The sequence below is a fragment of the Cnephaeus nilssonii genome, assembly GCF_951640355.1.
Source record: "Cnephaeus nilssonii genome assembly, chromosome: 15".
Classification (NCBI taxonomy): Eukaryota; Metazoa; Chordata; class Mammalia; order Chiroptera; family Vespertilionidae; genus Cnephaeus; species Cnephaeus nilssonii.
In genome coordinates, this window is record NC_137086.1 from 15399998 (window position 1) to 15420765 (window position 20768).

The 20768-nt window shown below is 40.3% G+C and overlaps 1 protein-coding gene across 7 annotated transcripts in view; it reads left to right on the forward strand.

Moving 5' to 3' along the window:
- Nucleotides 1–20768, forward strand: part of BIRC6 (baculoviral IAP repeat containing 6) — a 178306-nt gene that overhangs the window by 30217 nt on the left and 127321 nt on the right. For all 7 annotated transcript variants that reach the window (XR_013814683.1, XM_079792682.1, XM_079792686.1 and 4 more), the window contains exons 5-11: nt 346–457; nt 4102–4184; nt 5943–6165; nt 6242–6402; nt 8955–9013; nt 11021–12415; nt 16881–17030. Coding sequence is in view for 6 of the 7 variants with exons in the window: in XM_079792682.1 (XP_079648808.1) it covers nt 346–457; nt 4102–4184; nt 5943–6165; nt 6242–6402; nt 8955–9013; nt 11021–12415; nt 16881–17030 (2183 nt within the window). In the remaining variant the exon portion in view is untranslated. The remainder of the gene's footprint in view (nt 1–345; nt 458–4101; nt 4185–5942; nt 6166–6241; nt 6403–8954; nt 9014–11020; nt 12416–16880; nt 17031–20768) is intronic.

The following is a 20768-nucleotide window of genomic DNA, read 5'->3' on the forward strand; positions in this document are numbered from 1 at the left end:
ATTTTACCCACTTATACAAAACTTGGCAAATGATGAAGGCATACGACTCTCTGCCTCTACATTTTCAGATTTTGTGTTCTTGGCTTGGTAATCATGTAACGTCGGTTAATTAAATCTATCCCTGGAATTGTTTATAATTTGTGGCTATTAATCAGGCTTATTTTTTCCTACCATATTTAAGAGAAATCCCTTAAAGTGATTATTTTTAGTTAAAAATACAAATTTAAAGTGGTTATTACAAGTTTTTGTTGATAATCTAGTAAAGTTTTTTCATTAGTGTGAAATAGGAGTGTCACTATCATTTGATGCTTAACTTCGATTACATAAAAGTATGTTTACTTTTAGATCATTAATGTATAGTGAAGCTAACAGACGGGAGACATTTACATCATGGCCTCATGTAGGCTATAGATGGGCACAACCAGATCCCATGGCTCAAGCTGGATTCTATCATCAGGTAAAAAATATAAAAAACCTCAGTTTTTTGTTTTAAAAAAACTTTTTCAAAATCTTACTTTGTGTACCCTGTGTGCTTATGTGTATGCCTTTTTGTGAGTTTTTTTCTTCTTATACCTTTGATCATAATATTGACTGGCTACTATGTCATGTATTGTGCACGAAAAGAAAAAAAATGTGTTAAAAGTAACTAACAATTGAATTAATCCTATATAACTGTTTTCTATTAAAAGTAGGCAGTATTCTTCAGATATGCTTTTTAAAAACTGTTCTCTTTTGATGTGTATTTATTTTCACTTTTTGACTTCTGCATGCATAACAGAGAGAAATTACTTAGGGTAATTCAATAAAAGCAACACATTATTACTGAAATTCTAATTTTATTTAGCATAAAAATTACCCATATACTAGATAACTGGAGTAGCAACATTATGTATAATAAAATGCAACCTGAATACATAAAGTATTGAAAAATTGATTAAGACATTGCACAGAAAGAGGAATAATTAGTCAAGGAAAATAGTCATAGTTTTATACAGGAAAAGAGGCATGTGTACATTGTAAGGATTAGTGTGACAAAAAGACATGAGAATGGGACACTATGGAGAGCTTCATTGAAAAAAGTAGAGGGAAGGTAAGAAAAAATGGATTTAGATAGGAAAAAATATACTACTTATACTGAGTACAGGGTAGACTGGCTTGCCATTGTTTTACCCCTGCTAAAGAATCTAAGATAACATTTGCATATAAGTTTTTCATTAAACTTGCTTATTTAATTTTAGAATTTCACGAAACTTTGAAATACATGAAGAATTTGCAGAGTGATTATTCCTTAGTTCTCTTGAAGTGTTTCTGAATATGTTAACTAAAATTCAGAATGTCATATATATTTGAATATTTTATTTAAACTTTTTCAGATTTTTAGTTAGAATCATTTGGAGACCGGCTAATATTAGAATCACTTGAATTATTTTCTTAAATTAAGGATTAAATATGGACCATTTTTCCTAACTTTTTATCTTCTTACTAGAGGCCTGGTGCACAAAATTTGTGCACTTGGAAGGGGGTGGTCCCTTGGGGTGGTCCATCGGTCAGGCCTGCACCCTCTCGCAGTCTGGGAGCCCTAGGGGGATGTCTGACTGGGGAGCAGGCCTAAGCCGTCAGTCGGACATCCTTAGCACTGCTGTGGAGGCGGGAGAGGCTTCCGCTCCTGCCTCTGTGCTCACCGGCTGTGATCCCAGCTTCTGGCTGAATGGTGCTCCCCCTGTGGGAGTGCACTGTCCACTAGGGGTCAGCTCCTGCATTGAGTGTCTGCCCTCTGGTGGTCTGTGTGCGTCATAGTGACCAGTTGTTCTGCCATCGGGCTGAAACTGGCTCTCTGATATCCCCCAAGTTGTCCTGGATTGTGAGAGGGCGCAGGCCAGGCCGAGCGACCCCACCGGTGCACGATCAGGGCTGGGAAAGGACATAGGAGATTGACCAGCCACGGAGGGACTGCAGGAGGACTCCAGGGCGTGTCTGGCCTATCTTGCTCAGTCCCGATAGGCTGGACCCCAGCAGCAAGCAAACCTACCGGTTTGAGCATCTGTCCCCTGGTGGTCAGTACATGTCATAGTGACTGTTCAACCGCTTAACTGTCTGCCCCCTGGTGGTCAGTGCACATCATAGCGAGTGGTTGAGCCGCCTTGGCATATTATTAGCATATTATGCTTTGATTGGATGACTAGACACTTAGCATATTAGGCTTTTATTAAATAAGATTTGGTGGTGTTTTCTAAAATAGTCTCTGAGAAGGGGTAACTTTGATATTTTTTCTATTGAATTATTCATTGTATTACTTCTTTGCCAAGAGGTAAAATCATAAGTTTTCTAGAATCTTCTGTCTGTATTAAGGGTTGATTATTTTTAATCTTGTAGACACAGTAAGTACTAATTAGAATCCTACCTAATAAAATGGTAATATGTAAATTACCATCACTCCGCTACGCCCACGATTGGCCAGCGGGAGGCGCAGGGGGCGGGACTCGGGGTGGCCGGGGTAGCCGATTGGGCCAGCGGGACGCTGAGCTCGCGTCGCCAGCGGCGGCGCAAGCTTAGCGTCTGCGCCATGGCTGTGCTGCGGAACAGAAGGGGCCTCTGGGGCAGCGAGCTCACGTCCCACCGCGGACCATCAAAAGCGGGGGAGCTGGGTGCCTGTCTGCTCTGGCACCAGGCCTTTCGGAAGCCTCTGCCGTGCCGGCACCCAGCTCCCCCGCGATGGAAAGCGAAAGCGTGTAGGGGACCCTACACGTGCATGATCCAATCATGCACTGGGCCTCTAGTAAGTGATAAAAATAATAACGTTGATTTTTAGAGGTATCTTTCAGTTCAGGTTTTGTTATTTATATGTAGGATGTAGTCCAATGTGTCTTGAAGAATATTACACTTGGTTCACTAGTTTGCATTTCGATTTTACTTGCCCTTGTATGGTTGTATGGGATTCAGTTTATAATAATAAACCTATTAGTTATTTTCTTTCTATACTTAACTATATTTCAAATACTTTAGTAATATAATCAGTAGTATAATCCATATACATAAAAGCCCAGCAACCATTACGGTGGAATTACCAGAACAACCGGTCGGTATGACCACCAGGGGGCAGACGTGCAATGGAGGAGCTGCCCCCTCGTGGTCAGTGCGCTCCCACAGTGGGAGTGCCGCTCAGCCAGAAGCCGGGCTCATGGCTAGCGAGTGCAGTGGCGGTGGTGGGAGCCTCTCCTGCCTCTGTGGCAGTGCTAAAGAGCGGCGAGCCAAGTGGTAAGGAGCAAGCGGGCGGGTGGTAAAGAGTGGTGAGCCGAGTGGTCAGCCAAGTGGTAAGGAGCGAGCAGGCGGGTGGTTAGTGGGGGGTCCCAGATTGTGAGAGCATACCTGGGCTTAGGGACCCTGGGCTGAGGGACACACCCGCCCTATGCACTAATTGTGTGCATTGGGCCTTTAATTTTTTTTTTTAAAATATATATTTTATTGATTTTTTACAGAGAGGAAGAGAGAGGGATAGAGAGTTAGAAACATCGATGAGAGAGAAACATCTATCAGCTGCCTCCTGCACACCCCCTACTGGGGATGTGCCCGCAACCAAGGTACATGCCCTTGACCAGAATCAAACCCGGGACCTTTCAGTCCACAGGCCGATGCTCTATCCACTGAGCCAAACCGGTTTCGGCTAATTTTTTTTTTTTTTTTTTTTTAATAATAAAAGTGTAATATGTTCTTCTGGACGAAGCTGGGGCTGCGAGGGAAGCCCAGGTCCCGGTGCCTGCTGGTAGCCAGAGGGAAGCTGGTTCTGGCAGCTGGGGGAAGGAAGGCTTACTCTTGCACGAATTTCATGCATCGAGCTTCTAATCAGTAATAAATCTGAGGTTATCTGTGTGCTTCTATGTTTGATTTAGTGGCCATTTTCTGATGAAACACAATTTTTCAAATAAAGCAGCAAGTTTATAAACATTTAGGGATTCAGTATATTGCTTGAACCTAATAGTGAAGACTAATTCTCTTTTTTTCAATGAAGAATTTTACCTAAATTTATAAACTTCCTTAGAAGTTTTTATTAAAAAGTTATTTTAATGTTGATTAACCTTGTCTGTCTTCTTTATAAATTTGCAGCCTGCCTCATCTGGAGATGATAGAGCCATGTGTTTTACTTGTAGTGTATGCCTTGTTTGTTGGGAACCTACTGATGAACCTTGGTGAGTCTTGATTTTTCTGGACATAATAGCTAAATTAATCCTATATATTGAACTGCGTCCAGCACGGCCAGGGGTGAACCTGAGGAGGGGCGGTGAAGGATTAAAGAAAACAGACAAGAGAATACAGTTGGAACCAGGTGGATCACTGTGCTTAGATGAGGAAACAGTGACAGAGTCTGTAAGCCAAAGCTTTATTTTATAGTCAGATCACACAAAGCAAAACAAGGGCAAGATGTTTATAATGTTCTTGGGATTTTCAAATCTGCTTCTTTCCTGTTGTTGTCATTCTCTGAACTCGTATCAGCTTCGTTTAGTGCACCCCCAGAAGCCCACATCCCTTAGCTACTACCTAGGACTGCAGGGTTAAGCTTACAATCATAGCTTTTTGGCTATAATTGTGCTGGGAGGGTTTTGCCCTCTTCGCTGGGACTTGTATGTGGCTTTGCCACAAGTCAGTCCAAGGCTTGAACCTGTCTGAGCGCTGTAGCTGCTCTCCACAGTATATGTGTTTCTAAATTGTGCTCTTCTGGTCTAGATATCATAATAATCATGTCTTTCTGCCATCAGTATTTTTTCCCTTGTCCCAAGAGGATAAGGTAGCACTGTCTGTGCTCTATCACATCACTTGGCATACAGTATTGCTAAGATCTTTCACTTCCTAAAATCTGTACTTGAAAGTGCCAAAGAATAGAATCAGACTCTGAAAACCAGGAGACTATGATAAAATAAATGAAAAGAGCATGATTCACTTCAGCTGTTTAATAGTGATCTGTTGAGGGCAGGCTGTCAGTGGGGAATCCACAGATGAGGGTCTTATGATTTATGTTAATAAATTTTATATTAAATTATATTTTTAATCTTCACCCAAGGATATATTTTTTTATTGATTCTGTAGAGAGAGGAAGGTGGGGGGGGAGAGAGAGAGAGAGAGAGAGAGATATGAGAAAAATATCGATTGGTTGCTTCCTGTAATCATGCTGACTGTGTTTTTCAACCTGAAACCTGGGTATGTGCCCTGACCCAGAATTGAACCTTTTGGTGCATGGGATGATGCCGAACCAACTGAGTCATGATTATAGGTTCTTGCTTTTCATCACAGGGTTATTCTTTGTAAATATTTATTTCTTTTCGAATATATTTTTATTGACTTTAGAGAGAAAGAGAGAGGTTGATAGAAACATCACTGACGAGAGAATCATTGATGGGCTGCCTCCTGCACGTCCCCTACTGGAGATCAAGCCCCCAACTTGGGCATGTGCCTTTGACTGGAATCAGAATTGAACTTGGGACCCTCCAGCCAGTAGGCCGATCTTTTATCCCCTCAGCCAATCTGCCTAGGGCTTTACACATTTTAAATATACAATGCAGTATTAACTATTGTCACTGTACTCTGCATATATGGAGAATTTTAAGTCTAAAAAAGTAGTTACTCATTTAAAGATGTAGGAAACCATTATGAGGAAATACCAGGACGTTAAGCAATTTAATCAGTATGCTGATAAAGCGTAAATTATACTGTAGCATTTCTGAGTTTCATCTGAGACTGTATTTGTATTGAGTTAAAGCGTATAATAACTGCTATTCTGAAGTTCTGGTTGGACATGTTAGATGATGTTGAATGACTTGGTATTTGAGTCTTTTTAATAAGGAATACCTGTTTTTGCAAAAAGAAAAGATGATCCTGATGTTCTGTTTTAATGTGCAAATTTAACTGCTTTGTTATTCATTAAACTTTTTCCTTTCTTAATATATGTAAAGGTCTGAGCACGAGAGACATTCCCCGAACTGCCCCTTTGTGAAAGGTGAGCACACACAGAATGTGCCATTGTCAGTCACTCTCGCAACAAGTCCTGCACAGTTTCCTTGTACGGATGGAACTGACAGAATATCTTGCTTTGGTTCGGGAAGCTGCCCCCATTTTCTAGCTGCTGCAACGAAACGAGGAAAGATCTGCATATGGGATGTTTCCAAACTTATGAAGGTATATTTTAATTTTGAAGTAACAGATTAGTAATTGATAAAAAAGCAGTTGTAAACTTAGCCTTTTCATTGTTTAGGTGCACTTAAAGTTTGAAATTAATGCATATGATCCAGCTATTGTACAACAGCTTATTCTGTCAGGAGAACCAAGCTCAACAGTTGAATCAAGGAGACCAACTTTGGCGTGGCTAGAAGACTCCTCTAGTTGCTCAGATATACCAAAATTGGAAGGAGATAGGTATGTGAATTTGTTTTATTGGTATTTATAGACATTAAGTATTTTCTTCTCCTAAATTGTATATTCTTTTAATTCTGATTAAAGAGGCAGAAAAATTATTATGTTAACAAATTAGATAATAAATGTTTGGTTTAAAATCTGAAATAGCTGTATAATTCTTTTAGAAATGCCATAGTCTGTAAAATATACTTTATTTTGTACATTAACCTATGCCATTAATTGGACATAATTGCTGCATCGGAAAATAGTATAAATAATGAAAAAAACACACCTTCGATTAGGATTGTAATTTCCTCTTCTACTAAATCTTTTCATAATGCAGTAGAACCAAATGGTTAAATGATTTTAGTTTTCCCTTTTTTAAAATTAGCACTTTAAATTTTAGACATCTTCATGAATAATGACATAACTGTGGTTGGAGAGGATGACCTAATTATTTAAACCAATTTATTAGTAGCCAGCAAAGATTTGAGACAAAATTATTGCTATAGAAATATTTTGTTAAAAATTCTGTGCTGGATTCTTTTCCATTGAGCTTTTCTGGCAGATTCCTGATTTCTATAGGTTTATTTGATCTATGTGGGGAAAGAAAGTAAAAGGACAATCCCATTTCACTCATTTGTTTCCAAGAAATTGCAATTGTAACTCTGAAGTGGGCTAGGATTACAGAGCAACACCTGCAATATTCTCAAGCAGGCAGAATGAAGGGTTTCACAAATGACTTCAACTTGTCTTAAGTTTTAACATCTCCCCTCCCCCTTTTTCTTCTTCAATTTTATTTTTTAATTTTAAATATTTTTTGTTTTTTTAATTACAGTTGATGTACAATATTACATTACTTGCAGATGCAAAAACCAGTGATTAGACATATACTAGTATATGACTTACAAAGTCATAAGTTTAGTACCCATCTAACAACTTACATAATTATTACAATATTATTGACTATATTCTATGCTGTACTTTACATCCCCAGAACTATTCTGTAAGTACTGATTTGTACTTATTAATCCCTTCACCTTTTCATTTCCCCTGCTACCTTCCAATTTAGCAATTGTAAAAATGTTCTCTGCATCTTTGAGTCTGTTTCTGTTCTGCTTGTTTATTTTTTTGTTTTTTCTTTTTAGATTCTACATATAAGTGAAATCATATAGTATTTGCCTTTTCTCTGTCTGACTTACTTGATTCAGCAAAATACCCTCTTGATCTTGTAGATGGCAAGATTTTTTTTTTAATGGCTGAGTCAAATTGTATATATGCACCACTTTATCCTTTAATCTATTGATAGACACTTGTATTGCTTCCATATCTTGGCTATCCTATCTATCTAATAAAGAGGGAATATGCTAATTGACTGCCCTGCCCTCAAAGATGGTGGCACCCACAGCCAATAAGGAGGGAATATGCTAATTGACTGCCTTGCCCTTAAAGATGGTGGTGCCCACAGCCAATAAGGAGGGAATATGCTAATTGACTGCCACGCCCTCAAAGATGGTGGCGCACAGTTCGCTCAGCCCTGCCCCTGCCACGCGCCTGCCTCTGGAGTCCCCTGTACCCTCAGCCCCCCAGCCACCCAGGAAAGCCTCAGATGGCAGCTGCCCAGGGCTGGCCCAAGGCACAGGCAAGCCTTTGATGGCGGCTGCCTGGCCGCCCGAGGCTCAGGTAACCAGGGCCGGCCAAGGCTTGCGTTGCCGTCAGTGGCAGCAGCAGAGGTGTGATGGGGCATTGCCTTCCCCTGATCACCAGGTCACCTCCCGCCCCTGAGGGCTCCTGGACTGTGAGAGGGGGCAGGCCAGGCTGAGGAACCCCCCCACTCCAGTGCATGAATTTTCTGGGCCTCTAGTTGTAAATAATATTGCAGTGAATGTATGGATGCATATGGCTTTTCTATTTCGTATTCTGGGATTTTTGGATAAATACTTAGAAGTGGAATTGCTGGGTCCTTTTTTATGTCTTTGTTTTAAAATCTATTTTGTGTGGTATAAGTATTACTACCCCAGCTTTTTGTTGTTTCCTTTTTATGAAATATCCTTTTCTATCCCTTCACTTTCAGTCTGTGTGTCTTTTGATCTAAAGTGAGTCTCTTATAGATAGCATGTGTAGGGTCTTGTTTTGTTATCCATTCAACCATCCTATGTCTTTTGGTTGGAACATTTAATCTATTTGCAATTAAAGTTATTATTGATAGTATCTATTGCTATTTTATTCATACTTTTTATCTATTTTGTTTTCCTGAAGAAGACCCCTTTAAAAAATATTTTTATTGACTTCAGAGAGGAAGGAAGAGGGAGAGAGATAGAAACATCAATGATGAGAGATGATCATTGATCAGCTGCCTCCTGCATACCCTGCACTGGGGATCGAGTCCATAGTTTATCAGCATTGTTTAATAAGTTATGGTCTCAGACTACTTACAAGTAATTTAAGTTAGTTTTAATGATGCTTATATTCCAAATGTAAAGCAGTGGTTGTTGTAACATTGTACTTTTTTTCTGTCTCACATGTATACATTTTTTTTATAATTCAAATTATATTTTTCTTTGTCTTTTAAGTGATGATTTACTGGAGGATTCAGATAGTGAAGAGCATTCCAGATCAGATTCTGTGACAGGTATGTAAAAGAATGTTAGATGATCCGTTTCTAGCAGAGATCTTCAATTAGTAGTACATAGTGTTTCCTACTTAACTTTAAATGGTACCTATTTGAGCCAATGAATAAAGGGACAGCTTTATCAAATTTTTGTTATAGATGTCAGGGAGTTGACATTGAGCTCTTAAGAATGCGTTCAATTTATTTGCTTAATGTTTTCTCTTTTTAAATAAAAGTAACATTTAAATTAAGGTAAAAGGTGAATAGGAAATACATTTTTAGGTATAAAATCATAGACATTAAGGTTTCAACATTAAGGCTTCAATGCCTTATTCATTATCTTTTGAAATACTAAAACAGAGTATTTTTCATATTTAATGTAGTTATAGTATGGGCAAGGCTAATAGTGCATTTCAAAATAGTTTTACTGTGTCAGAATGAAAATCTTGTCATTTAATTATAGTCTGATAGCATTTTCTAATATATAAAATAGTGATGCTAACATCTGTTAATTAGCATTTTGGGGATTAAGATAAAAATATGTGAAGCATAGTCCCTGGAAGTAGCCAGTGTGTTTAAAAAGGGACTGTTATTACATTGTGGCTCTTCTCTGATAGCAAGTCTCATGAATTAAGGAATGTATAACTTGTTAAATCTCTATATAAGAGACATGGTTTTATATAGTATAGTTGTTAAAAGTTATAGTTAGTTTAGAATAGCAAGTGCTTTTTAAAATTCAGTTTGTTATGAAATCCTTTTTAAAGACACCAAACAATACTGGTCTGGTTTTGGGTTAACCCTTAGTTGTATTTTGAGGTAGTTCTTAGAAATGAAAAAAAAAAAAAAAAGTAGGAAAATGCCATGAGTGATGTACAAATGTATAATTAGCTCCCGAATAATAAAAATTCCATTAAAAATGTTTAGTCTTCTGCTGATAATAATTGTTCCCATCTTTGTTGTCCTTTTGCAAAAAACAGAAAAGGGCTACTGTTGTGTATTCTGAATTTGATCAATAATAAACTGGTCATTGGTCACGTGGAGTCTAGGTTAGAGCTTGATCTCTTCTACAAAATAGTTCTTAGGTCTTGTCAAGTCACTTTAACTCTCTGGCCCTCAGTTTTTCCTTTGTACACTGAAGTGTTTGAACTAAATTTTTCTTTTTCTACTCTTAAACTTTTAAATTCTACCTATAACATTTTCTTTGTATGCTATGGCTTTGCTCTTTTCTCTGGGTCTAAGGATGTCAGTAGGTATTTTTGTAATTTTAATGGTTACCTTTGGTCTGTGTCCTTATACCTTTTCTAACCTTTATCTTTTTCACCTATGCCTGGTTGATCTTTCGCTCCTCCTGTAGAAACTATAGTTCTGTTTACTTGACATCCCTATATCTAAAAAATTACCATATATTCTTGACGCTGTGATACCTCAGTAGGGTTGGGAATGTTGTCTTCATGTAGTATTTAAAGGTAGCATTGGTAATAGAAAAAAATTCTTCTAGCTCGAAAACTTTAGTATTGCTTACTTTTGAGATTTGTAAGTAGCTCATTTATTTGTAGTAAAATATGTATCTTCTAAGCTAATTATATTGATATTAGAGGGTCCATTGGCGTGGCCTGCGGGGATCAGACCGAAACAGGCAGACCCCAACGCCGCCTGCTGCTCTTGCCTGCCACTCCTGCTCATCCTGCCCCCCCTAAGCCTGCTGCCGCTGCCACTCAGTAGGCTCGCTGCTGCTCCACTGCGGTCTCTGGACTGCAGTGGCCAGCTGTGAGCTCTGCATCTGGTGCCCATCAGTCAGCTGAGCAGCGCTCCTGCTGTGGGAGCACACTGACCACCAGGGGAAGCTCCTGCGTTGAGCGTCTGCCCCCTGGTGGTCAGTGCACATCATAGTGACTGGTCTACTGGTTCTGTTGTTCGGTTGCTTAGGCTTTATATAGATAATGCATTGACTAGATGAGTAAAAATGAAAATGAGATTTTGATTTACATTCAGAAGGCCATTGCTAATGAATATTGTTTCTTTTCACAGGGCATATATCACAGAAGGAAGCCATGGAAGTGAGCCTTGACATAACAGCACTCAGCATTCTCCAGCAGCCAGAAAAACTTCAGTGGGAAATTGTTGCAAATGTGCTTGAAGATACTGTTAAGGATCTTGAAGAACTTGGGGCAAATCCTTGCTTAACAAACTCTAAGAGTGAAAAGACAAAGGAAAAGCACCAGGAACAACACAACATTCCCTTTCCATGTTTATTGGCTGGAGGTTTATTAACATACAAATCTCCTGCTACCTCACCCATTAGTAGTAATTCTCACAGGTCACTGGATGGTTTAAGCAGAACTCAGGGTGAAAGTATATCAGAACAAGGGTCAACTGACAATGAATCCTGCACTAATTCAGAATTAAATTCTCCTCTGGTAAGGAGGACTTTACCGATTTTGCTTCTTTATAGCATCAAGGAATCTGATGAGAAAGCAGGAAAAATCTTTTCACAGATGAACAGTATAATGAGTAAAAGCTTACATGATGATGGTTTTACAGTTCCACAGATTATTGAAATGGAACTGGATAGTCAGGAACAGATGTTGTTGCAGGATCCTCCTGTGACTTACATTCAGCAATTTGCAGATGCAGCGGCCAACCTTACCTCTCCAGATTCTGAGAAGTGGAACTCTGTGTTTCCCAAGCCTGGGACTTTGGTTCAGTGCTTGAGACTGCCAAAGTTTGCAGAGGAGGAGAATCTTTGTATAGACTCTATAACTCCTTGTGCTGATGGAATTCATTTGTTAATAGGACTGCGGACATGCCCTGTTGAATCCTTGAGTGCAATAAATCAAGTAGAGGCCTTGAATAATTTAAATAAATTAAACTCTGCACTGTGTAGTAGACGGAAAGGTGAGCTGGAATCCAATCTTGCTGTAGTGAATGGTGCAAATATTAGTGTAATCCAACATGAATCACCAGCAGATGTACAGACCCCTTTGATAATTCAGCCTGAGCAGAGGAATGTTAGTGGTGGATATTTGATACTTTATAAAATGAATTATGCCACTCGGATAGTGACTTTAGAAGAGGAGCCAATAAAAATCCAACATATCAAAGATCCCCAGGATGCAATTACCTCGCTCATTTTGCTTCCACCAGATATATTGGATAATCGAGAGGATGACTGTGAGGAACCTATTGAGGAAATGCAATTAACCTCAAAGAATGGCATTGAGAGAGAAAAAAAGTCTGATATTTCTACTCTTGGACACCTGGTAATAACCACTCAGGGAGGATATGTAAAAATATTAGATCTTTCAAACTTTGAAATTTTGGCAAAAGTGGAACCTCCCAAAAAGGAGGGCACTGAGGAACAGGACACGTTTGTTTCTGTCATTTACTGCTCCGGCACAGACAGGCTGTGTGCATGCACCAAAGGTAAGTGGTCGGTTTGTTGGGTTTCTCTACAAAACTTATAAAGTTATTGTATATGGCATTTGTTGATATGTGAATTTTAGATCCATGTAAAGAGACATTTATTCTTTTATAATGAAGTGGTAAACCTTTCAACTTTTTAAACCGTTTTTAAAACTTTTTTCTATTGCCCTAAGTAAGGATTCTAACTGTAAATAAGTTAATATCTCAGAAAGTATCTTCTCTGCTTTAACCTCAAGAAAATAACCTGCTCTTCTTTCTGTGAGTCCTGACTCTGTATTTGCTTAAATTTGTGGCCTTGGGCAAGTTACTTTAAACTCAGTAAACCTTTGTTTCTTTATTCATAAACTAGGATAAGAAGGCCTATTTCCAGGCTTGTTAGAATTAAATAAAATCATATATGTAAAGTTTCTTGCATAGGTATTGATCCTCATTTCCCCCGAAATAAAGATATTTAGCAAATAATTAGTATTTTTGCCAGTTTTTTTGTATGATTTATTCCTTCCTCTGGTTTTTAGTGAAATCAGTTTTGTAACATCTGAGGCTCTGTATAAATTATCATATAGTATGCATTTTTTTTTTTTTACTTAATATGTATTTTAAGTCAGAAAGAAAAAGCTATTTTTGAAAAGGATTACTGACGATATCAGACAACATGAATAGTCCTGTTGATAGTTTAGTAGGAATTTAGGGCCAGGAGATACTGAAGCCTAGGTAACTATAGCTACTACTTGGGCAGAGGAATTAGGTTTGAGAAGAGTGATATATCTCATGTAGTTTTGGTAAGAATTAGCCTGTTTTTCCTCTCTTTAAAAATATATCAAGACTTTAGTTAAAAAGAATAATGGTTACTTTCAAGAATAAAGAAATTAAATAGAAAAATAAAACAAGAGATGACATTAAAAAAAATAATGGTGAATATAGTGGTTCAGGTTGCCTTCTTTGAAATACTTCAAGTGAAATAACAAAGGGACAAACATCTTCAAATAACATAAAAACCTAACCAGGGTTAACTTGACAAATGGCAAGGCATAATAATTTTAGACTAATAAAACTTTGCTTAGTTAATAAAGTTCAGAAAACACATTAAAATACTAAGCAATATGAAGGGTAATATGAATTTATTGATAATCTATGGCCAGTTCATTGTTGTTAGATCTTTACCTCTATTAATTTGTTTAGTCATCACATCAACTTATGAGGTATGTGCTGTCGTCTCAATTTATAGATAAGGAAACTGAGGGAAAGAGAGGTTAAGTAACTTGCCTATAGAAAGCTAATCAGTGACCGAGTCAGCATTCAGACCTGGCAGTCTGTCATCAGAGTGATTAACTAGTTACACTGTCGTAATGTACCCAAATCAGAAGACTCATTTGGTGACTTCTGGAATCTTAATCTGAAAGATTTAAAAAAATGAAAATAATTTAATTTGCCATTTGGCATGACATCACTAGTGCCTTGATATTTTTGAAAATATATAAGATGATCCCCAACTTAAGATGGTTTGACTTAGGATGTTTTGACTTTAAAATGGTGCAAAAGCGATATGCATTCAGTAGAAACCAGCGAGAATAACCTATGTTCAGTAGGTTACTTGTATTAAATGCAATTTTAATATTTCCAATTTAGAATGGGTTTATTGGGAAGTAACTCCCATCAGAAGATGAGGTGCATCGTTTTTATTTCTGGAGTTGCGGTCTTAGTGGTTTAAGTTGCCACAATCTACTTCAGAATAATGCTGACTTAATTCTAGTAAAATATGGAAATTTTTTTGTAATCTTTTTTTTATGCTACCTTTGTGCTACTGTTGTCTTAAGTATAATATTTAGATGTTATAAATCCATCCAAAAAGTGTTATTTTATAAAGTCTTCGTCTTGTAAAAAAGTTAACAAATCAGAAAAAATATTTTGATCACCTAATTGTTATTTCTATTTTTTTTGTGTATGTGAATTTGGTATTGTCTTCTTTTATCTTGAAGGACTTTCCTTTAGTACTTATTAATAGGCAGGTTTGCTAGCAAAAAATTCTCTCAGTCTTTGTTTATCTGGAAATGTCTGGAAGTGTCTATTTCTCCTTTTTGAAGAATAGTGTTATATATGTAGAATTAGTTGTTGACTTTCTGTACATGTCATTCTATTGGCTCTGGCCTCCATTGTTTCTGATGTCAGTTGTTAATTTCCATGTCTGATGAGATATTTTTAACTTGCTGCTTCGAAGATTTTCTCATTGACTTTGACTGTAATGTATGTATATCTGTGGATCTTTTTGTAGTCAGCCTACTTGAGTTTAATTGAACTGATTGTATTTGTATATTGTTTTTCATCAAATATTGAAAGTTTTTGCCCATTATTTTATAAAAATTTTTTTCTATGTCTTTCTCTTCTCTTTTTTTGAAATTCCCATTACATGTATGCACTTACATTTGATCTGTCCTATAGGTCAATGAGATGCTTTTTTCATTCAAAATTTTTTTTCTTTCTTTTATTGAGCTTCTTTGATTTCTACTGGTCCATTTTTATTTCACTGATTTCTTCTACTGCCACTGCAAATGTACTTTGAGCCTCTCAAGTGAACTTTTAATTTTAGTTATTTTACCTTACAACTCCAGAACTTCCCTTTGTTCTTTTAGAATATTTCTTTTTGTTGTTGAGATTCTTAATTTGTTGAGTCATTTTTTCCATTTGTTCCCTTAATTCTCCTTATCTGGTTTCTTATTTTATGATAATATTTACAATTACTTACTTGAAGTTTTTGTTCGCCAAATCTAATTTTGGGTACTCAGACATTTCTCATTGATTTTGTTTTTCTTAAGCATTGATTGCTCTTCCTTTGCATGTTTTATAGTTTTTAATTTAATTTAATATTGGACATTTTAAATGACATTGGAGAAACTCTGGATTCTGATCCCCACTCCACCACCTACCCCCCTCATCCATCCCTCTTGATGGTTGTTGTTCTTTGTTTGATAACCCACTTGGACCAAATCTGTGAAGTATGCTTCTTTTTCAGTGTGTAGCTGCTGATGACTCCTTTTTTGTTTGTTTTAACTTTAAGCCTTGTTTCTGTTTTATTGTTAACTCTTGTGTCCACATAGCTTCCTATTCAGCTAAAGATTTTGATAAGTGGTTGTGCCCAAATACCAAATACATTAACCACAAAGGCTGTGTTCATGTGTGCCCTGACTTTTCTTTATTTTTGTTTTCTGTTGAGCCCTCTCAGTTCTTCCCTGCATAGGCATTGGGGGCTTGTTTGGGAATGTGTTTATGGCTTAGGCCCAGTATGGTCTTTGCTACACATGTGTACAACCTCTAATCAATGTAGGATTTATAGAGTTTACCAAGCCCCCTATACTTCTATCACGTCTTTTAAGTTAAAATTCCTGATTATTTCCAGTGTTTTGCTTGCCCCAGGATCCTGACTGCAGGTAGCAGAGTTGATGAGCCTCATTTTAGTTGCCACTGAGTTACTTGAAATTGACAGCTCTCCAAATCCATGAGCTTCCTCTGGCAAATAGAAGTGAATCAACTGTTTTTCACAACTTGCCCTACCCTGGTCGAATGACAATTTTGTCCAGGTTTATATAAAGTTGCTTTTCAGGAAGAGACTTTATTGTCCTCCTAATTCGGGAAGCGAATCTCCAAATACTCTTGCTAGAATATAGTTTTATTCATTCATTTTTGTCTTAAAATTTTGCTAAGTTTGTTTTCAGTGTTTTTCTGTGATAGAGATATAAAAAAATAGGGATTCAATTTCATTGTGAAATTAAGACTTTTTTACTTCTTCCACCACCCCCTTCACTGATTTTAAAGGGGGGGAGGGGAGAGAGAGAGAGAGAGAGAGAGAGAGAGAGAAAAACATTAATCTGTTGCTTCCCATACGAGCCCTGATTCAGGGATCAAACCCACATCCTGGGTATGTGCCCTGACTGGGAATCGAACCGCTTGGCCCTTTGGTGCATGGGACAATGTTCTAACTAACTGAGCCACACTGGCCAGGTTTGTTACTGCTAGGATTGAGATTGGCCCTTGATCCCAAAATAGCTAGTGTATTAGTTTCCTTATCTGTTAAGTGGCTACAATAATTGTCCCTATCTTAAGGTTTTTGTGAAGACTAAAATAATTAATTTAAGCATTTAAAATAGTACCTTTCACATAGCAAGTAAATACTAGTTGAATAATTATTATTTTTAAACATGTTTGTGTATTTGACATTTTCCTAATTTAACTTTCAGTTGGCAATTACGTGGCAGTTTAACTTCTAAATTCTTGGAAATATATCACTTTGTTGAATTGAACTGTGACCTTCTCATAGGTCAATGCTCAACCACTGAGCCACACAGGCCGGGCTGTTACCCTTCTTTATCTGACCATCAAGCGATAGTAAAATAAATTTTCTTAACTAAGTAAAGTGCACTTGTATGTGTACCCATCTATGTATGTATGTTGATGAAATATTACTACACTGTAGGTGGTGAGCTTCATTTTCTTCAAATTGGAGGAACCTGTGATGATATTGATGAAGCTGATATATTAGTGGATGGATCTCTTTCTAAAGGAATAGAACCATCTTCAGAAGGTTCTAAACCTTTATCGAATCCTTCAAGTCCTGGCATTTCAGGTATGGTATTAAGTGTTTTTGTTTTTTTTTAATGGTATTAAATTTTTAAATGATTTTTAAAAATGCAGATTCCTGTGATGCTCAGAGTTTTCTGAGTCTATTTTTTTATTTTGTTGTTAATCCTCACCTGAGGATATTTTCTCATTGATTGTTAAGGGAGAGTGAAAGAGAGAGGGAAAGACAGAGAAACTCGATGTGAGAGAAACACCTCGATTGCTTGCCTCCTGCACGCACAGACCAGGGCCTGGGCCAGGGAGGAGCCTATAACCGGGATACCAGAATAGAACCAGAGACCCCTTTGGTCTGCAGGCCGATGCTCTATCCACTGAGCCAAACTGGTTAGGGCTGAGTCTATTATATTCCTACACAATATTTCAATTTTTATAGTCAACTCTTGCTTACTTTGCTGAGGGCATTAATTTCTCTATTGGCATTCTTTTACTAGGCTTGTTTTTTTGTATTAGTTATTATTTTTCCAGTAGTTGGAAAATGTTACAAACATTAAAATAAGTGATTCTTAACTTCGGGTAGGTTGACCAATATTGGTTCAGTTATCTAAGGAAAAAAACATTACATTGGCCATTAAGGAGCTTTTGGTTTAGCAAGGGAAGAAAAAAAAAAAACATGAAAAAGAGAAGATTTATTAAGTAAGTGTAAAGTCAGTGGAATGGCCTATATTACTAATACCAGAGGCCCGGTGCACGAAATTCGTGCACGGAGGGGGGTTGTCCCTCAGCCCAGCCTGTACCCTCTCCAATATGGGACCCCGATGGGATCGGGCCTAAACGGGCAGTCGGACATCCCTCTCACAATCCAGGACTGCTGGCTCCCAACTGCTTGCCTGCTTGCCTTCCTGATTGCCCCTAACCGCTTCTGCCTGCCAGCCTGATCACCCCCTAACAACTCTGCTGCCAGCTTGTTTGCCCCAACTTCCCTCCTCTGCTGGCCTGGTCACCCCTAACTGCCCTCTCCTGCAGGGTTGATCGCCTCCAACTGCCCTCCCTTGCAGGCTTGGTCCCGCTCAACTGCCCTCCCTTGCAGGCCGGGTGCCTCCCAACTGCCCTCTCCTGCTGGCCATCTTGTGGTGGCCATCTTGTGTCCACATGGGGGCAGGATCTTTGACCACATGGGGGCAGCTATATTGTGTGTTGCAGTGATGATCAATCTGTATATTACTCTTTTATTAGATAGGATAGAGGCCTGGTACAGGGATGGGGGCTAGCTGGTTTGCCCTGAAGGGTGTCCCGGATCAGGTGGGGGTTCCTTTGGGATGTGGGGCGGCCTGGGTGAGGGGCCTGTGGTGGTTTGCAGGCCGGCCACGCCCCCTGGCAACCCAAGCTGAGGCCTTGGTATCTGGAATTTATTTTCCTTCTACAATTGAAACTTTGTAGCCTGGAGTGGAGCCAAGCCTGGGGCCCCCTCCAAGGCCGGCAGCCATTTGTGTTGGGGTTATAATTGAAACTTTGTTGCCTTAAGCGGGTGGGCCCGGCCAGGGTGTGCGGAAAGCTTTGCTTCCCCTGTTGCTGGTGGCAACCCTGGCCTGCTCTCTCAAGCTCCATTCTGCCGCCATTTGTTTGAATTTGTTTACCTTCTATAATTGAAACTTTGTAGCTTGAGTGGAGGCTTAGGCCTGGCAAGGGCAGGCGGAAAGCTTGGCTTCCTCTGTTACCTAGGAAACCTTGCTCTCTGTGGCTGTAGCCATCTTGGTTTGGGTTAATTTGCATACTCGCTCTGATTGGATGGTGGGCGTGGCTTGTGGGTGTGTTGGAGGTATGGTCAATTTGCATATTTGTCTATTATTAGATAGGATTACTATAGGAGCTGAAAAGTCAAAAAAATACTTTTAACTCTACAATAAGCATATTAGACCCCAATTGCCCCATTGTGAAACTTTAGATATTCTATATAATAAAAGCCTAATATGCTAAGTATCCGGTCGACCTATCGGCCGTTCAATCAAAGCATAATATGCTAATGATATTCTAAGGCTGCTCAACCGCTCACTATGATGTGCACTGACCACTAGGGGACAGATGCTCTGACCGGTAGGTTAGCTTGCTGCTGCGGTCGAGCCAATCGGGACTGAGCGAGATGGGTTGGACAGGCCCTGGAGCCCTCCCATCGTCCCTCCCCAGCAGGCCAACCTCCCACTTCCCTCCCTGGCCCCGATCATGCACCGTTGGGGTTTCTTCAATCCAGGACCCCTTGGGGGATGTCGGAGAGCTGGTTTCGGCCCAATCCTGCAGGCCAGGCCGAGGGACCCCACTGGTGCACAAATTCGTGCACTGGGCCTCTAGTCAACACTAATAAAAGAGAAATATGTAAATTGACCGTCACTTTGTGACACCCACCAGCCAATCAGGAGTAAGTATGCAAATCAGTGAGACAAAGATGGAGGCGGCCACGGAGCCAGCCAGAGCAGGCAGGAGGCTGGGGTCACCTCTGGCAACAGAGAAAGCCAAGCTTCCCGCCCGCCCTGGCCGGCTGCAGAAGGAGGGGCCTGTGGGGGGCGGCCACGGAGCTGGCCTGAGTGCAGGAGGCATGGGTCGCACGCCCGGCTGCCGAGGGAGGGGCCTGCAAATGGCCCTCAGCCCCTCACCCAGGCTGGCCACACCATCATCGGGGTGAGGGTCCCCACTGGGGGTCGTGGCCAGCCTGCAAACAGCCATCAGCCCCTCACCCAGGCTGGCCAGGCACCCCAGTGGGGACTCCCCACCCTGAAGGGGGTGTGGCCAGACTGAAAACAGCCCTCAGCCCCTCACCCAGGCTGGCCACGCCCCCCAGCGGGAACCCTCACCCCATGGGGGTGTGGCCAGCATGCAAACCACCACAGGCCCCTTGCCCAGGCTGCCCTGCTCCCCAAGGGAACTCCCACCCTGATCCGGGACACCCTTCAGGGCAAACCAACCAGCCCCCACCCGTGCACCAGGCTTCAATCTATACTAATAAAAGGGTAACATGCTAATTAGACTGGGAGACCTTCCAGGACACCTTCCGGACGTTCTTCTGGACAAAGCCATGGTGGCAGGGCCAAGGTAGAGGCGGTTGGGGCCAAGAGGGGAGGGCAGTTGTGGGTGATCAGGCCGTTGAGGGGGGGGCATTGAGGGTGAACAGGCCGGCGGGGTGGGGGGGAGTTGGAGGCAAGCAGGCCATCAGTGGGGGTCAGTTGGGGGCGATCAGGCCGGCAGGGGGGCAGTTGGGGGTGATCAGGCCAGTGGGAGGGCAGTTGGTGGTGAGCAGGCCAGCGGGGAGGGCAGGTGGGGGCGAGCAGGCCAGCAGGGAGGGCAGTTGGGGGCGAGCAGGCTGGCAGGCAGAGTGGTTAGGGGCGATCAGGCAGGCAGGCAGGTGAGCGGTTAGGAGCCAGTGGTCCCGGATTGCGAGAGGGATGTCCGACTGCCGGTTTAGGCCTGTGGGATCGGGCCTAAACCGGCAGTCAGACATCCCATGAGGGGTCCCAGATTAGAGAGGGTGCAGGCCAGGCTAAGGGATACTGCCCCCCATCCCCGTGCACGAATTTCGTGCACCAGGCCACTAGTATGATTATAAAGGAGCTGTAAAATTCCTATTGCATAGTGATTTCTTAGCTGTGGTAACATTACTGTTACAATGCATTACTCAGGTGTTCGTGATGAGGCTGGTATAAACAAATCAACTGTGCTGCCAGTCATATAGAGTGTAGCACTTTGTAGTCATATACAGTACATAATTCTTTTAAAAAAAATTTTAAAAATGTTTTTA